We start from the raw sequence: 15,067 nt of genomic DNA, 5'->3' as shown, positions 1-15,067 counted from the left end.
TGTAGGCCTACTGTATGTATCCATATAGGTCTACTGTATGTATCTATATACTGTAGGCCTACTGTATGTATCCATATAGGTCTACTGTATGTATCTATATACTGTAGGCCTACTGTATGTATCTATACCTGTACAGTATGTGATAGTCAGCTGTTTGTTCACCGGCACACAATTGTTAATAACCCATCCACAACCACTCAACTATATGTGATAAAATGAAAATCTGAGGCCCACACCCGACCCAAACCTGCTAATATATAAATGTGCTGTAGGCTACAGTCAGAGATGGTAGCATTTTTTGGGGACAGGGGGTTAAGGGGTTTTCCCCCCTGATTTAGATATGTTTCTGCTTATATTTTCTGACATTTTGATAGGCTATTTGTAAGCCAACTTGTCTATAGTTCGATACATGCAACTTCTCTCTTGTCATTAATATGTTGCCCTTGAATACTAAATAAACCCTTGCTCACCAAAATAATGTCATAAATCGATAAAATGAATGCTTCAATCTAGTTGACATCGGTAAAGTTCTCGGCGTCATCTCTGCTTCTTTTGCAGAGCAGATGTTTAGAGAGCGGGGAGAAAATACAATCTACAAAAAAAAAAGCTGGAAAGATTTTCTGTGCAACATTTTCCAATGACATCAGTTTGACCAATTATAAGGAAATAGAAAGCTGTGAAAACGACCCAACATGTTTCTGATAAGATTTCAGTTCGGCTGGATGCATTTTTTTACGTGGATAAAATACTATCAGCTTTTATGACGCCGATACATTTAGCACCTCTACTACAGATGGTATCTAACTGAATATTTGCATTCTCTCACAAACTGGTCTCAGAGCATTTCATATTACTCTGTATGTAGACGTTTGCGTTATACGCTAACCCATCTAATCCGACCAATACCCTACTTTGTTTTTTCCTTAAGTAACCATCTGTTTTATGTAACCATACCAAAAGTGCTTTCCCAGATTTACATTTACTATGTTACATCTAGTCTATGAGACCAGGCTGCCTCTCAAGATGCTGAAATAAAGAAATCATATTACTCCTGTATCATTCTACTGCAAAAAAATGCTTAATTCCGCAGGAGTTAATATTAAGGCTATGTGAGAGGTTATAGACCTACAGTCAGTGTCCAGATTTCCGTTTCCATTTAACCCATCTGAACAGTAGGCTACCATTCCCTTGACATGCCATAGGCCTATTTGAAGTTCCTGTCTTGTGACTGTTGAATTTGTATAGCTCCTCACAATCATCACACATGGCACTGCTACCATCCTCTTTTACCACTTCACCAAATCTTTCCCAAACATGACTTTTCTGGCCCTCCCTTCTCTTTATTTTCAACTCTCCCCTTTGTAGCTTTTCTCTTATTGAATTAAACTCTGACATTGTCCTTTTTGCCTCAGTGGATCGACATTAACTTTCTCTGCCCGTTTCCAAAAGCTTTTGGCGATGGTGTGTAGGTTATTTGGCGCACCTACAGTTTAGGCTTAAGCACTAATTCCAGATAGCCTAAAATATTGAAAGAAAACCCTCAATGTAGCCTATAGATATAAATTGCACAAGAATGATACATTTATGGATTTTTCAAGGTATTGTTTTCTCTTTATTCAACCCGCCCGCAACCTACCCGCCCTTCATCCACACAATAATTACGGACACTAAACCCGCCCGCCTTGCGGATATAACCGTGGGGACTGCGGGTTATGCGTCAACCCGCACAGCACTATCACATTTGTATCTCTATGAATGAACATGCGGTTCCAAGTCTAGGGCCAGGAGTCTTTGGTCCCTATCCCAAAGGCCTGGTGTTTTTCCCAGCCAAGATATATATTATTCATATTCAGGAAATCCTCCAGTCTCTCCGTTTGTCTACAGTGTCTCCTCATCATCATCTACGGTCATGCTACTATTGAGTACAGGCAGCGTCTCCTTCAGAGAGATGTCATCCACCTGCTTGGCACTGTCCTCCTCTGGTTCCTCAGGTATGGAGGGGTGGAGGCTGTCTGGGTCTGAGTTACTAATGACATAGCCAGGCAGGGTGGCATGGGTGCTGAGTGTAGGGGGTCCGTTGCTCCGGTAGACCCGGCTGGAGAAGAGGGTGGTGGATCGGGTGGCAGGGCCAATCCCGGCCAGCTGGGACTGGCTGATGGTGCTGTTGTTGAGCACTGTGAGCACCGAGCCGTAGCGGTACCTACCACACACCACCGGACCCTTCCAGTCAAACGCCAGGTTCCAACGAGTCCACGTCTTTTTGATCTCTGTCTGGACCTTTGGGGGAGATGAGGAGAGGGTGAGAAAGAGGGTGTAGGTGGAGTGGTTGGGGGAGGAAGATGGGAAGAAATAGAGAGAAAAAGGGTTTGGGGGAATCTTAGCCCTTGTTTCTCATATGTCGAAAGAACAGAGATCTAAGGAGCCGCTCTAGGGATGTTCTCAACCTAGAGATGTCTTGTGTTGAAGTTACACAACTTATACAGACTGTAAAATCCTCCGCACTCACCTCTCCATTGCAGTAGCAGTAGATGATGGATACAAAGAACCCCTGGAAGAGACAGAAGAGTGTGAGGGGAGAACCAACGTCATAAAGAAGATCAGTTTATTTCTGGGTTGCAGGGGTTTTGCAATTCAATGTTCATATTGTAAATCAATGGAAAGTGTATAGCATTGGGGCTGCAGGTAACCTAGCAGTTAAGATCGCTGGGCCAGTATCCGAGCAGAATAGGTGAAAAAAATCTGTTGATGTGCCCTTGAACAAGGCACTTACAGTAACCCTAATTGCTCTGGATAAGAGCATTTGCTGTACATCGCAAAACCTTTGTCAATCTGGTGACATGTACAGTGCCTGCATTTTAAATGGATTCACCTTTTTACTGCAGTGGGCTAAATCAGGGTCACACAGAGTGATTCTTGGTAGTCTTAAACAAATCTACTTTGAAACAAAAGTATATACCTCACACATATTTATGGGCTTAATAACAAAAGTAAGATATAAAGTAAGATATCATTTTGAGTTTGCATCCCAATATATGACACTTTATATACATCACAGAAGACTGAAATATAACCAAACCGTTTGTCTGATTTAAAAAAATTATCTTTATTAATTATGAAATTATGAAAAATATGAATAACATTCCACCCATGAGGCCAAAGACGGCGCTTTTGGTCATCGACTGCAGGAAAGAGGAAGATGTAGATTTTGTCACAATAACCCAGAATGTCAAAGTGGAATTATGCTATAAGACATTTTTACAAATTATTAATAAAAAATGAAAAGCTAGAATGTCTTGAGTCAATGAGTACTCAACCCGTTTGTTATTACAAACCTAAATAACTCCAGGAGTAGAAAATTGCTTAATTAGTCAGATTGCATGGAGTTGCATGGACTACTGTAACTCTGTGTGCAAAATTGGTATTTAACATGATTTTTTAATGACTGCCCAATGCATACAATTATCTGTAAGGTCCCTCAGTCGAGCACTGACTTTCAAGCACAGATTCAATGACAAAGTTTGAGGTTTTCTAATGCCTCGCAAAGGGCACCTACTGGTAGAATATAAAAAGCAGACATTGAATATCCCTTTGAGCATGGTGAAGTTATTAATTACACTTTGGTTGGTGTACACCCAGTCACTACAAAGACACATACAAATATTCCAAAACATGCATCCTGTTTGCAGGCACTAAAGTAATACTGCAAAAATAATGGCAAATAAATGTACTTTTTATCCTGAATACAAAGCATTAAGTGTGGGGCAAATTCAACGCAACACATACAGTGCATTTGGAAAGTATTCAGACCCATTTACTTTTTCCCAATTTTTTTACATTACAGCCTTAATGTAAAATGGATTTCAAAAATAATACATTCTCAGCAATCTACACACAATACTCCATAAAGATAAAGCGAAAACAGTTTTTTCAGAAAGTTTAGCAAATTTATAAATTTACAAAAACAGAAACACCTTATTTAAATAACTGTTCTGACCCTTTGCTTTGAGACTCGAAATTGAGCTCAGGTGCAACCTGTTTCCACTGATCATCCTTGAGATGTTGATTGATTGGAGTCCACCTGTGATAAATGGTAAGTTCAAATGATTGGACATGATTTGGAAAGGCACACACACCGGTCTATACAAGGTTTCAAAATTAACAGTTCATATCAGAGAAGAAAAACAAGCCTTGAGGTCGAAGGAATTGTCCGTAGAGTTCTGAGACAGGATTTTGTCGAGGCACAGACCTGGGGAAGGGTACCAAAACGTTTCTGAAGCATTGACGGTCCCCAAGAACACAGTGGCCCCCATCATTCTTAAATGGAATCAGTTTGGGACTACCGAGACTTTTCCTAGAGTTAGCCACCCGGTCAAACTGAGAAGGGCCTTGGTCAGAGAGGTGACCAAGAACCCAATGGTCACTCTGACAGAGCTCTAGAGTTCCTCTGTGGCGATGGGAGAACCTTCCAGACAGACAGCCATCTCTGCAGCACTCCACCAATCAGGCTTTTATGGGAGAGTGGCCAGACGGAAGCCAAGCCTCAGTAAAAGGCACTTGACAGTCCACCAAAAGGCACCTAAAGACTCTCCGACAATGAGAAACAAGATTTTCTGGTCTGATGAAACCAAGATTGAACTCGTCATGTCTGGAGGAAACCTGTCACCATCCCTACGGTGAAGCATGGTGGTGGCAGCATCATTCTGTAGGGATGTTTTTCAGCGGCAGGAACTGGGAGCCTAGTCAGGATCGAGGGAAAGATGAACGGAGCAAAGTACAGATAGATCCTAGATGAAAACCTGCTCAGGACCTCAGACTGGGGTGAAGGGTCACAATCCAACAGGACAACGGCCCTAAGCACACAGCCAAGAACGCGCAGGAGTGGCTTCGGGACAAGTCTGTGAATGTCCTTGAGTGGTCCAGCCAGAGCCTGGACTTGAACCCGATCAAACATGTCTGGAGAGACTTGAAAATAGATGTGCAGCGATGCTCCCCATCCAACCTGACAGAGAGTGAGAGGATCTGCAGAGAAGAATGGGAGAAACTCCCCAAATAGAGGAATGCCAAGCTTGTAGCGTCATACCCAAGAAGACTCGAGGCTGTAATTGCTGCCAAAGGTGCTTCAACAAAGTACTGAGCAAAGGGTCTGAATACTTATGTAAATGTGACATTTCAGGTTTTATTTTTGATAAATTAACACACATTTCTAAAAACCTTTTTGCTTTGCCATTATGGGGTATTGTGTGTAGATTGAAGGTAAAAAAATATTTAATACATTTTACGATATGACTGTAACGTAACAAAATGTTGAAGAAGTCAAGGGGTCTGAATACTTTCCGAAGGCACTGTAACTGAGTACCACGGTTCATACTTTCAAGCATGGTGGTGGCTGCATCATGTTATGGGTATGCTTGTCACAGTTTTGACTTAAAATCGGCTTGAAAATCTATGGCAAGACCAGAAAATGGCTGTCTAGCAATGATGAACAAGTAACTTGACAGAGCTTGAATAATTTTAAAAAGAACAAATCAAGGATTGTACAATATTTAAGTGCTGTAATCACTGCAAAGGTGATTTTAACATGTTTTAACTCAGGCGGATGAATACTTATCTAATCAAACTATATTAGTGTTTTATTTTTCATTAATCGATTTTCACATTAGAGTATTTTGTGTAGATTGTTGCCAAAAAATGACAATTTAATCCATTTTAATCCCACTTTGTAACACAACAAAATGTGGTAAAGTCATGGGGAGAGAATACATTCGAAAGGCACTGTATTCCAGGGGGGAAAAGTGCCCTTCTCCCCTTTATTCTCTCTCTATTCAACATAACACAGACTTCTGAAATGCCATAAGAATGCATGAGATGTTTTGATATGATTCATATGTTTATTTCAACCTTCTTTTCTCAAATCATTATTTTTATAAGAATCAATCATAAGAAAAGGTCTTGCATTGATCGGCATCCCTTCTGCTATATCTCACAGCCTATTATATCTGTCCATCTCTTTCAAATCTCCCCCTTTTCTCCACTCTTGCTTTCTTTGTGGAAGCAGCAGCACCCTTTTGCTCTCTGTTAAGGTTGCAGATCTATTGCAGTGGTTGGCTTTGCTGTAGACAGAGCCGAGGCAGGCATGCCTAGTAAGGAGAGAACACTAAACTTGCAAAGAACACATGGTGTAATTTACACTCCTTTATCTCATCAACACATTGAGCTGATGAATAAAGAAACGGAATGATGAGTAAAACTAAAATATTGTCACACTGTTAGTTCTCTGCTGCCAATGACTGGAACGAACTGCAAAAATCACTAAAGCTGGAGACTCTTACCTCCCTCACCAGCTTTAAGCACCAGCTGTCAGAGCAGCTCACAGATCCCTGTACATAGCTCATCTGTAAATTAGCCCATCCAATCTACCTCATCCCCATACTGTATTTATTTATTTATCTTGCTCCTTTGCACCCCAGTATCTCTACTTGCACATATATCTTCTGCACATCCTACCATTCCAGTGTTTAATTGCTATATTGTAATTACTTCGCCACCATGGCCTATTTATTGCCTTACCTCTCTTATCCTACCTCATTTGCACATGCTGTATATATATTTTTCTACTGTATTATTGATTGTATGTTTGTTTATTCCATGTGTAACTCTGTGTTGTTGTACAGTGAGGGAAAAAAGTATTTTATCCCCTCCTGATTTTGTACGTTTGCCCACTGACAAAGAAATGATCAGTCTATAATTTTAATAGTAGGTTTATTTGAACAGTGAGACAGAATAACAAAAACAAACAAATCCAGAAAAACGCATGTCAAAAATGTTATAAATTGATTTGCATTTTAATGAGGGAAATAAGTATTTGACCCCTCTGCAAAACATGACTTAGTACTTGGTGGCAAAACCCTTGTTGGCAATCACAGAGGTCAGACGTTTCTTGTAGTTGGCCACCAAGGAGGGATTTTGTCCCACTCCTCTTTGCAGATCTTCTCCAAGTCATTAAGGTTTCGAGGCTGACGTTTGGCATCTCGAACCTTCAGCTCCCTCCACAGATTTTCTATGGGATTAAGGTCTGAAGACTGGCTAGGCCACTCCAGGACCTTAATATGCTTCTTCTTGAGCCACTCCTTTGTTGCCTTGGCCGTGTGTTTTGGGTCATTGTCATGCTGGAATACCCATCCACGACCCATTTTCAATGACCACAACACTTTTACCCAGTTGTCCTCTGAATCATTCAGATGTTCATTGGCAAACTTCAGACGGGCATGTATATGTGCATTCTTGAGCAGGGGGACCTTGCGGGCGCTGCAGGATTTCAGTCCTTCAGGGCGTAGTGTGTTACCAATTGTTTTCTTGGTGATTATGGTCCCAGCTGCCTTGAGATCATTGACAAGATCCTCCCGTGTAGTTCTGGGCTGATTCCTCACCATTCTCATGATCATTGCAACTCCACGAGGTGAGATCTTGCATGGAGCCCCAGGCCGAGGGAGATTGACAGTTCTTTTGTGTTTCTTCCATTTGCGAATAATCACACCAACTGTTGTCACCTTCTCACCAAGCTGCTTGGCGATGGTCTTGTAGCCCATTCCAGCCTTGTGTAGGTCTACAATCTTGTCCCTGACATCCTTGGAGAGCTCTTTTGTCTTGGCCATGGTGGAGAGTTTGGAATCTGATTGATTGATTGCTTCTGTGGACATGTGTCTTTTTTACAGGTAACAAGCTGAGATTAGGAGCACTCCCTTTAAGAGTGTGATAATTTCTTTGTCAGTGGGCAAACGTACAAAATCAGCAGGGGATCAAATACTTTTTTCCCTCACTGTATGTGTCGAACTGCTTTGCTTTATCTTGGCCAGGTCGCAGGTCGCAGGTCGCAGTTGCAAATGATAACTTGTTCTTATATTTCCCTCACTAACTTTAAACATCAGCTATCTGAGCAGCTAACCGATCACTGCAGCTGTACATAGTCCATCTGTAAATAACCCACCCAATCTACCTACCTCATCCCATACTGTTTTTATTTACTTTCTGCTCTTTTGCACACCAGTATCTCTACTTGCATATCATCATCTGCTTATTTATCACTCCAGTGTAAATCTGCTAAATTGTAATTACTTCGCTACCATGGCCTATTTATTGCCTACCTCCTCACTCCATTTGCACACACTGTATATAGACTTTCTTTTTTCTATTGTGTTATTGAATGTACGCTTGTTTATTCCATGTGTAACTCTGTGTTGTTGTTTGTGTCGCACTGCTTTGCTTTATCTTGGCCAGGTCACAGTTGTAAATGAGAACTAGTTCTCAACTAGCTTAATTGGTTAAATAAAGGTGACATAAAAATAAAAACTAGCCTACCTGGTTAAATAAAGGTGAAGTAAAATAAAATAAATTATTCTCTACAAATTGTATCGCCTGGCTGGGTACATAAACCACAGGATCATTCTCAAACGTACAATATTAAATGGGCGGCAGGTAGCTTAGCGGTTAAGAGTGTTGGGCCAGTCCCTGGTTCAAATCCCGAGCCGACTAGGTGAGAAATCTGTCATTGTGCCTTTGAGCAAGGCACGTAACCCTAATTTCTCATGTAAGTCACTCTGGATGAGGGTGTCTGCTAAATGACTAATCTTTTAACGTACGAAGGTTTCCACACTTCATATTGTGCTGTATGAAGAATAATGCCTCAGGGTAATGCAGCTATGATGCATGTAGAAACCGGAAGAAAACTAATGCCCTTTGCTAACTGGAGACAAGTGAAGGGAAAGATATTACAAAACACATCACAAACAAACGTGGAAACAAAAAAACAATGGGAGGAAAGCTTTTATCCTCTGGGCAATTCCATAGAAAGACAACCAGAGAAATAAGACCGTTCTGCATTGTGCGAGGAAAGCCACGCTTTGTAGTAAAATAAAGTGTTGTTCCTTTTGCCTGAAGAACTACTATTAAAGATATAACAAAGAGGCTAAGATGCAATGAGCAGCTTAAGAGGATTAACCAGAGATTTCTAATAATGCAGCTACCAAGCTGTCAGACGTAGCATTGCTCGTTAAAACAACAGTTTGGTGTCTCTATAATGAGCCACTTAAATCATTCAATTCAAAAGCATAAAAGTATGTTTTGAAGCTGAAATATTTTATTAGTAGAATGAGATGAAAACGCTTGGTGGTGAGCCACTACTGAGGGGTCCTACACACTATTACACTGTCTGGCACAGCTGTGATAAACTGACTGAAAACAGAAGGCTCTCATGTCTGACAGAGTAAAGCTGATTCGAGTGAATTTACCAAGAAGGCATTGAATGTTCCTGAGTGGCCTAGTTACAGTTTTGACTTAAATTGGCTTAAATCTATGGCAAGACTTGAGAATGGCTGTCTAGCAATGATCAACAAGTAACAGAGCACATGAAAAAGGCACATGAAAGCCCGCTTGGAGTTAGACAAAAGACACCTAAAGACTCTCTGACAATGAGAAACAAGATTGTATGGCCCGCTTTTTCAGCGAAAGGAACTGGGAGACTAGTCAGGATCGAGAGAAAGCTGAACGGAGCAAAGTAGAGAGAGAACCTAGATGAAAACCTGCTCAAGAGCACTCAGGACCTCAGACTGGGGCGAAGGTTCACCTTCCAACAGGACATTACCCTAAGCACACAGCCAAGACAACGGAGAAGTGGCTTCGGAAACAAGTCTCTGAATGCCCTTGAGTGGTCCAGCCAAAGCCTGGACTTGAACCCGATCGAACATCTTGACTTGAAAATAGCTGTGCAACGATGCTCCCCATCCAACCTGACAGAGCTTGAGAGGATCTGCAGAGAAGAATGGGAGAAACTACCCAAATAAAAATGTGCCAAGATTATAGCATCATACCCAAGAAGACGTGATGCTCTGATTGCTGCCAAAGGTGCTTCAACAAAGTACTGAGAAAAGGGTCTGAATACTTATGTAAATGTGATATTTTTGGTTTTAATTTCTAAAAACCTGATTTTGCTTTGTCATTATGTGGTATTGTGTATAGATTGATGAGGAGAAAAACTGATTTAATACATTTTACGATATGACTGTAACGTAACAAAATGTCAAAAAGGTCAAGGGGTCTGAATACTTTCTGAAGGCACTGTAACTGAGTACCACTCTTCATACTTTCAAGCATGGTGGTGGCTGCATCATGTTATAGGTATGCTTGTCATTGGGACTAGAGTTTTTTGGGATAAAAAGAAAAGGAGCTAAGCATAGGCAAAGTCCTAGAGGAAAACCTGGTTCAGTCTGCTTTCCAACAGACATTGGGAGACAAATCCTCCTTTCAGCAGGACAATAACCTAAACCGCCAGTCTTAATATACACTTGAGTTACTTACCAAGACGGCATTGAATGTTCCTGAGTGACCTAGTTACAGCTTTGACTTAAATCGTCTTGAAAATCTATGGCAAGACCAGAAAATGGCTGTCTAGCAATGATCAACAAGTAACTTGACAGAACTTGAAGAATTTAAAAAGAACAAATGGGCAAATATTGTACAATCCAGGTTTACAAAGTTCTTAGAGACTTACCCAGAAAGATTAAGAGTTGTAATCACTGCCAAAGGTGATTTTACCATGTTTTAACGCAGGCGGTTGAATACTTATCTAATCAAACTATATTAGTGTTTCATTCATCGATTTTCACATTGGAGTATTTTGTGTAGATTGTTGCCAAAAAATGACAATTAAATCCATTTTAATCCCACTTTGTAACACAACAAAATGTGGAAAAGTCATGGGGTGTGAATACATTCGAAAGGCACTGTATTCCAGGGGGAAAAAAGTGCCCTTCTCCCCTTTATTCTCTCTCTATTCAACATAACACAGACTTCTGAAATGCCATAAGAATGCATGAGATGTTTTGATATGATTCATATGCCTATTCATATGCCATATGACAGACAGAGTGAAGCTGATCTGTCACTAGCACTTGGTCCGGAGAAGGACCTTCCTTGTCTTTATTGGCCTCAGCTAGACTCGGCTAGACAGGCAGATGAAGATAAAGTAGCAGGAGGGAAGGGAATCTCCCCGCCTGAGGTTCAGGCTCTCAACTGTAGTAGACCCTATCATTCGCCCCAACGGAGCGAATGATACGTAGCGAATGCTACACAGTAAAGTAGCTTTCACTGGTTCAGGTCAAACTCCTGTTCCAACTTATTTTCATGGGATGCTTTCTTTAACCTGTTTAGCATAGGGGGCAGTATTGACACGGATGGATAAAAAACGTACCCGATTTAATCTGGTTACCACTCCTACCCAGTAACTAGAATATGCATATACTTATTACACATGGATAGAAAACACCCTAAAGTTTCTAAAACTGTTTGAATGGTGTCTGTGAGTATAACAGAACTCATTTGGCAGGCAAAAACCTGACAAGGTTTCAGGCAGGAAGTGGCCTGTCTGACAAGGTGTCGTTCTTCTTGTCTCTGTTTATTGAAGAGTGAGGATCTTAGCTGTCCCGTGACACTTCCTACGGCTGCCATAGGGTCTCAGAAGGCGGCAAAAATCTGAATCGTGGCTTTGCAGGCTCTGGCTGAAAAAAAGTAGCGCGTTTGGGTAGTGGCTGGTTACAGTACTGTGAGACTCAGGCTCGTGCCCGCGTCGACCGAAAGCTTTGTTTACTTTCCTCAGTTTAGCTAAATGGACATTCCCGGTCGGAATATTATCGCTTTTCTACGAGAAAAATGGCATAAAAATGGATTTTAAACAGCGGTTGACATGCTTCGAAGTACGGTAATGGAATATTTAGATTTTTTTTGTCACGAATTGCGCCATGCGTGCGACCCTGATTTACCATTTCAGATAGTGTCTGGGACGCACGAACAAAGCGCCGCTATTCGGATATAACGATGGATTATTTTGGACCAAACCAACATTTGTTATTGAAGTAGCAGTCCTGGGAGTGCATTCTGACAAAGACAACAAAAGGTAATCAAACTTTTATAATAGTAAAGCTGATATTGGTGAGTGCTAAACTTGCCGGGTGTCTAAATAGCTAGCCCGTGATGCCTGGGCTATGTACTTAGAATATTGCAAAATGTGCTTTCACCAAAAAGCTATTTTAAAATCGGACATATCGAGTGCATAGAGGAGTTCTGTATCTATAATTCTTAAAATAATTGTTATGCTTTTTGTGAACGTTTATCGTGAGTAATTTAGTAAAATGTTAGCGAATTCCCCGGAAGTATGCTAGTTCTGAACGTCACATGCTAATGTAAAAAGCTGGTTTTTGATATAAATATGAACTTGATTGAACAAAACATGCATGTATTGTATAACATAATGTCCTAGGGTTGTCATCTGATGAAGATCATCAAAGGTGAGTGCTGCATTTAGCTGTCTTCTGGGTTTTTGTGACATTATATGCTAGCTTGAAAAATGGGTCTGATTATTTCTGGCTTGGTACTCTGCTGACATAATCTAATGTTTTGCTTTCGTTGTAAAGCCTTTTTGAAATCGGACAGTGTGGTTAGATTAACGAGAGTCTTGTCTTTAAATAGCTGTAAAATAGTCATATGTTTGAGAAATTGAAGTAATAGGATTTTTAAGGTTTTGAAAATCGCGCCACAGGCTTCAAGTGGCTGTTACGTAGGTGGGATGAATTCGTCCCGCCTAGCCCATAGAGGTTAAAAATTGGATCCTACTTCATTTAATTGGATACTGTTATATCAGCTTTCGTAGCTACATGTACATTCAACCTTGAGGACCGGTTCTATTGTAGAATTCAAACTGTCTTCAAGAAACAAAGAAAATGTGTAATATTTTTCCCTCATTTAATTTAGCGATTTGGCTATTAAACTTTCAGGATATAGTGGCTTATTCTGCCACATTAGTAATAATAGTAACTATTATGAGCTAGACCTACAGAACACAGTAAACACCATCTTCCATTCACAGTGGATGCTATTCAAAAGGAATTATTTAGTACAGAATGTAATTATATGTGCCAAAAGAGGGTGGGACCCATATGTTATTGACACCACATTTTAGCCATTCTCATCCAGAGTGACTAACAGTGAGTGTATAATTGTTCATACTTTTGTATTTGTCCCCTTTGGGAATACAGCCCATAACCCTAGCGTTGCAAGCGCCATGTTCTACCCAACCGAGCCACACAGGACATATCATATGATTCAGAGGCCATTATTAGCATTACCTGTGGGCCAGGGTTACTGTAAGTGTTGCTACTAGAGTGCACTAAAGCAGCCTCTATCCTATCAGTCCTAGTAGATTGGGCTTTCTTCAGGGAGAGGAATGTAGGACTAGAATAGAGTAAGAGTAATCTTTCACTATCACCTCAGTAGGAGTATCTCTAGTAGAAACACATTCTCCTCGTTTTCCCCCAGGTACTGTATACTTTCTCATACAGGTCTAGACAGTGAGGGCCAGGGCGAGCCAAGGACAAAGCTGATAATATAGAAAGTACAGTAGCAATCAGTTGTATTGATCCTCTCCCAATGCTTCTGGCAGAGTTTTGAATCGATTAAGTGTCACCGACCTGTGGTGATAGATAAAAGTAGGGTTGAAGAAGCTAAATCATAATTTCATTGCCTGATTATTTGTGATGAATGTTGGTGTGACTTGGCCACAAACAGCCTCACTTCCCTCAGGTGACAAATTATGTTTACAGGATAAAGTTCAAGGAGTGTTGGAGAGTAAAGTTCTCCCTGAAGTTATTGAAGTCTCACTGAAGTTGAAAAAAATGTCTTCAACAATATAAGTGTAAAACACAAAAAACAAAGTAAAAGTATGCAAGCTTGATAACCCTGAGGGTTGTGTAGCAAATACATGTTTTACCTCATATCATACATGGCAAGTAACAAATGTAACAAATGACTAATTTTCAAAAGATAGTTACCTGGAAGGAGTTGAAGAAGAGCTCGAAGTACATCCTGACCTCCCAGCTGAGGCCTTGGAAGGTGTGAGGCATCCCCACAAACACAATGTAGTGGACCCCAAACACCAGCACCAGCACTAGGGTGGACTTAGCCAGCTTCCTGTGGGTACAGACAAAAACGGAGGTTTGGAGGGGATCAGTTTGAGCAAGACAAGACGAGATGTAGAATTGCTGAATCTTTATCTCATAATATGTCATTATTTGGGATGGAAGGTGATCAGTAATTGTGCGCAGTCCGACTCCAATGCAGTTGTTTTTCTCACAAAAACAAAGGCTGAACATCACCAGTCTTTACATCACAGTGGATTCAGCCATGACATCGACACTCACCAACAACTCCCAGTTTAATAATGAACAGTGTTTCAAGTTTCACAGATGGCCATTAGTCATTTCACATTTGCTGCCTTCTGATCTCCTCTCCAGAGGGGTCTCTGGTGGTTCTTCCCCTCAGATCTGATCTGCATTAGTTATCTATCCCAACAACCTCCTGATCCATCAGTGAAAATGCCAATAAGCAACAAAATCTACCGGTAATTATAAAGCATTTTTAAATGGCATGTAGGCCGACGTTCTGAACGGAGAAGGATGTAAATGGGGTGTAAATGGCACATTTAGTTCAGTGCCTCGTATCATCTGCCATCATCAGTCATGCTACAGTTCAGTGAACACATGACTGACTCGCACAGCAGGGTTGACAGTCTCCAGCAGAGTGATGTTATCTGCGTGTGTGTGTTGTGCCTGTGCATGTGTGTAAACGTGCGTGTGTGTGCCTGTGCGCTCCTGTGTGGGTGTACATCGGTGTCAATGCCTGTGTGTGTGTGCAAACATGAGACGTCCCTGGCATCATGTCAGCTGTTAACCAGCCACCTGGTGCCCAGCACTGCGGTACGCTGCTCAGCAGGGGAGGAGAGGCAGAACCAATTGATCACTGACTATTATTAAGCCTAGCAGTGACGTGGGGTTTGGCCCAACTGCGACCCTGGTGGAAACACTCTGGATCAGTCCCAAATGGCATCCTCTTCCCATTATAGTTCACTACTTTTGACCAGAGCCTTATGGGCCCTTGGCCAAAAGTGGTTGACTATATAGGGAATACTAGAGTGCCATTTGAGATGCACTCTCTGAATGAACCCCTGAATAACTATTACCTTCCC

General features: G+C 41.2%; 1 protein-coding gene across 1 annotated transcript in view; it reads right to left on the bottom strand.

Moving 5' to 3' along the window:
- Positions 1–1,657: 1,657 nt before the first annotated feature.
- Positions 1,658–15,067, bottom strand: part of LOC106586291 (parathyroid hormone 2 receptor) — a 155,440-nt gene continuing 142,030 nt past the window's right edge. Inside the window, exons 13-15 of the mRNA XM_045707894.2 lie at positions 13,875–14,013; positions 2,507–2,548; positions 1,658–2,277 (exon numbers count right to left, since the gene is read on the bottom strand). Coding sequence (XP_045563850.1) covers positions 1,879–2,277; positions 2,507–2,548; positions 13,875–14,013 — 580 coding nt within the window. The 3' untranslated portion in view covers positions 1,658–1,878. The remainder of the gene's footprint in view (positions 2,278–2,506; positions 2,549–13,874; positions 14,014–15,067) is intronic.

Source organism: Salmo salar, chromosome 25 (genome assembly GCF_965601325.2).
Source record: "Salmo salar chromosome 25, fSalSal1, whole genome shotgun sequence".
Taxonomy (NCBI): Eukaryota; Metazoa; Chordata; class Actinopteri; order Salmoniformes; family Salmonidae; genus Salmo; species Salmo salar.
The sequence above is the reverse complement of the archived record's forward strand: the minus strand, read 5'-3'. Positions and strand labels throughout refer to the sequence as shown.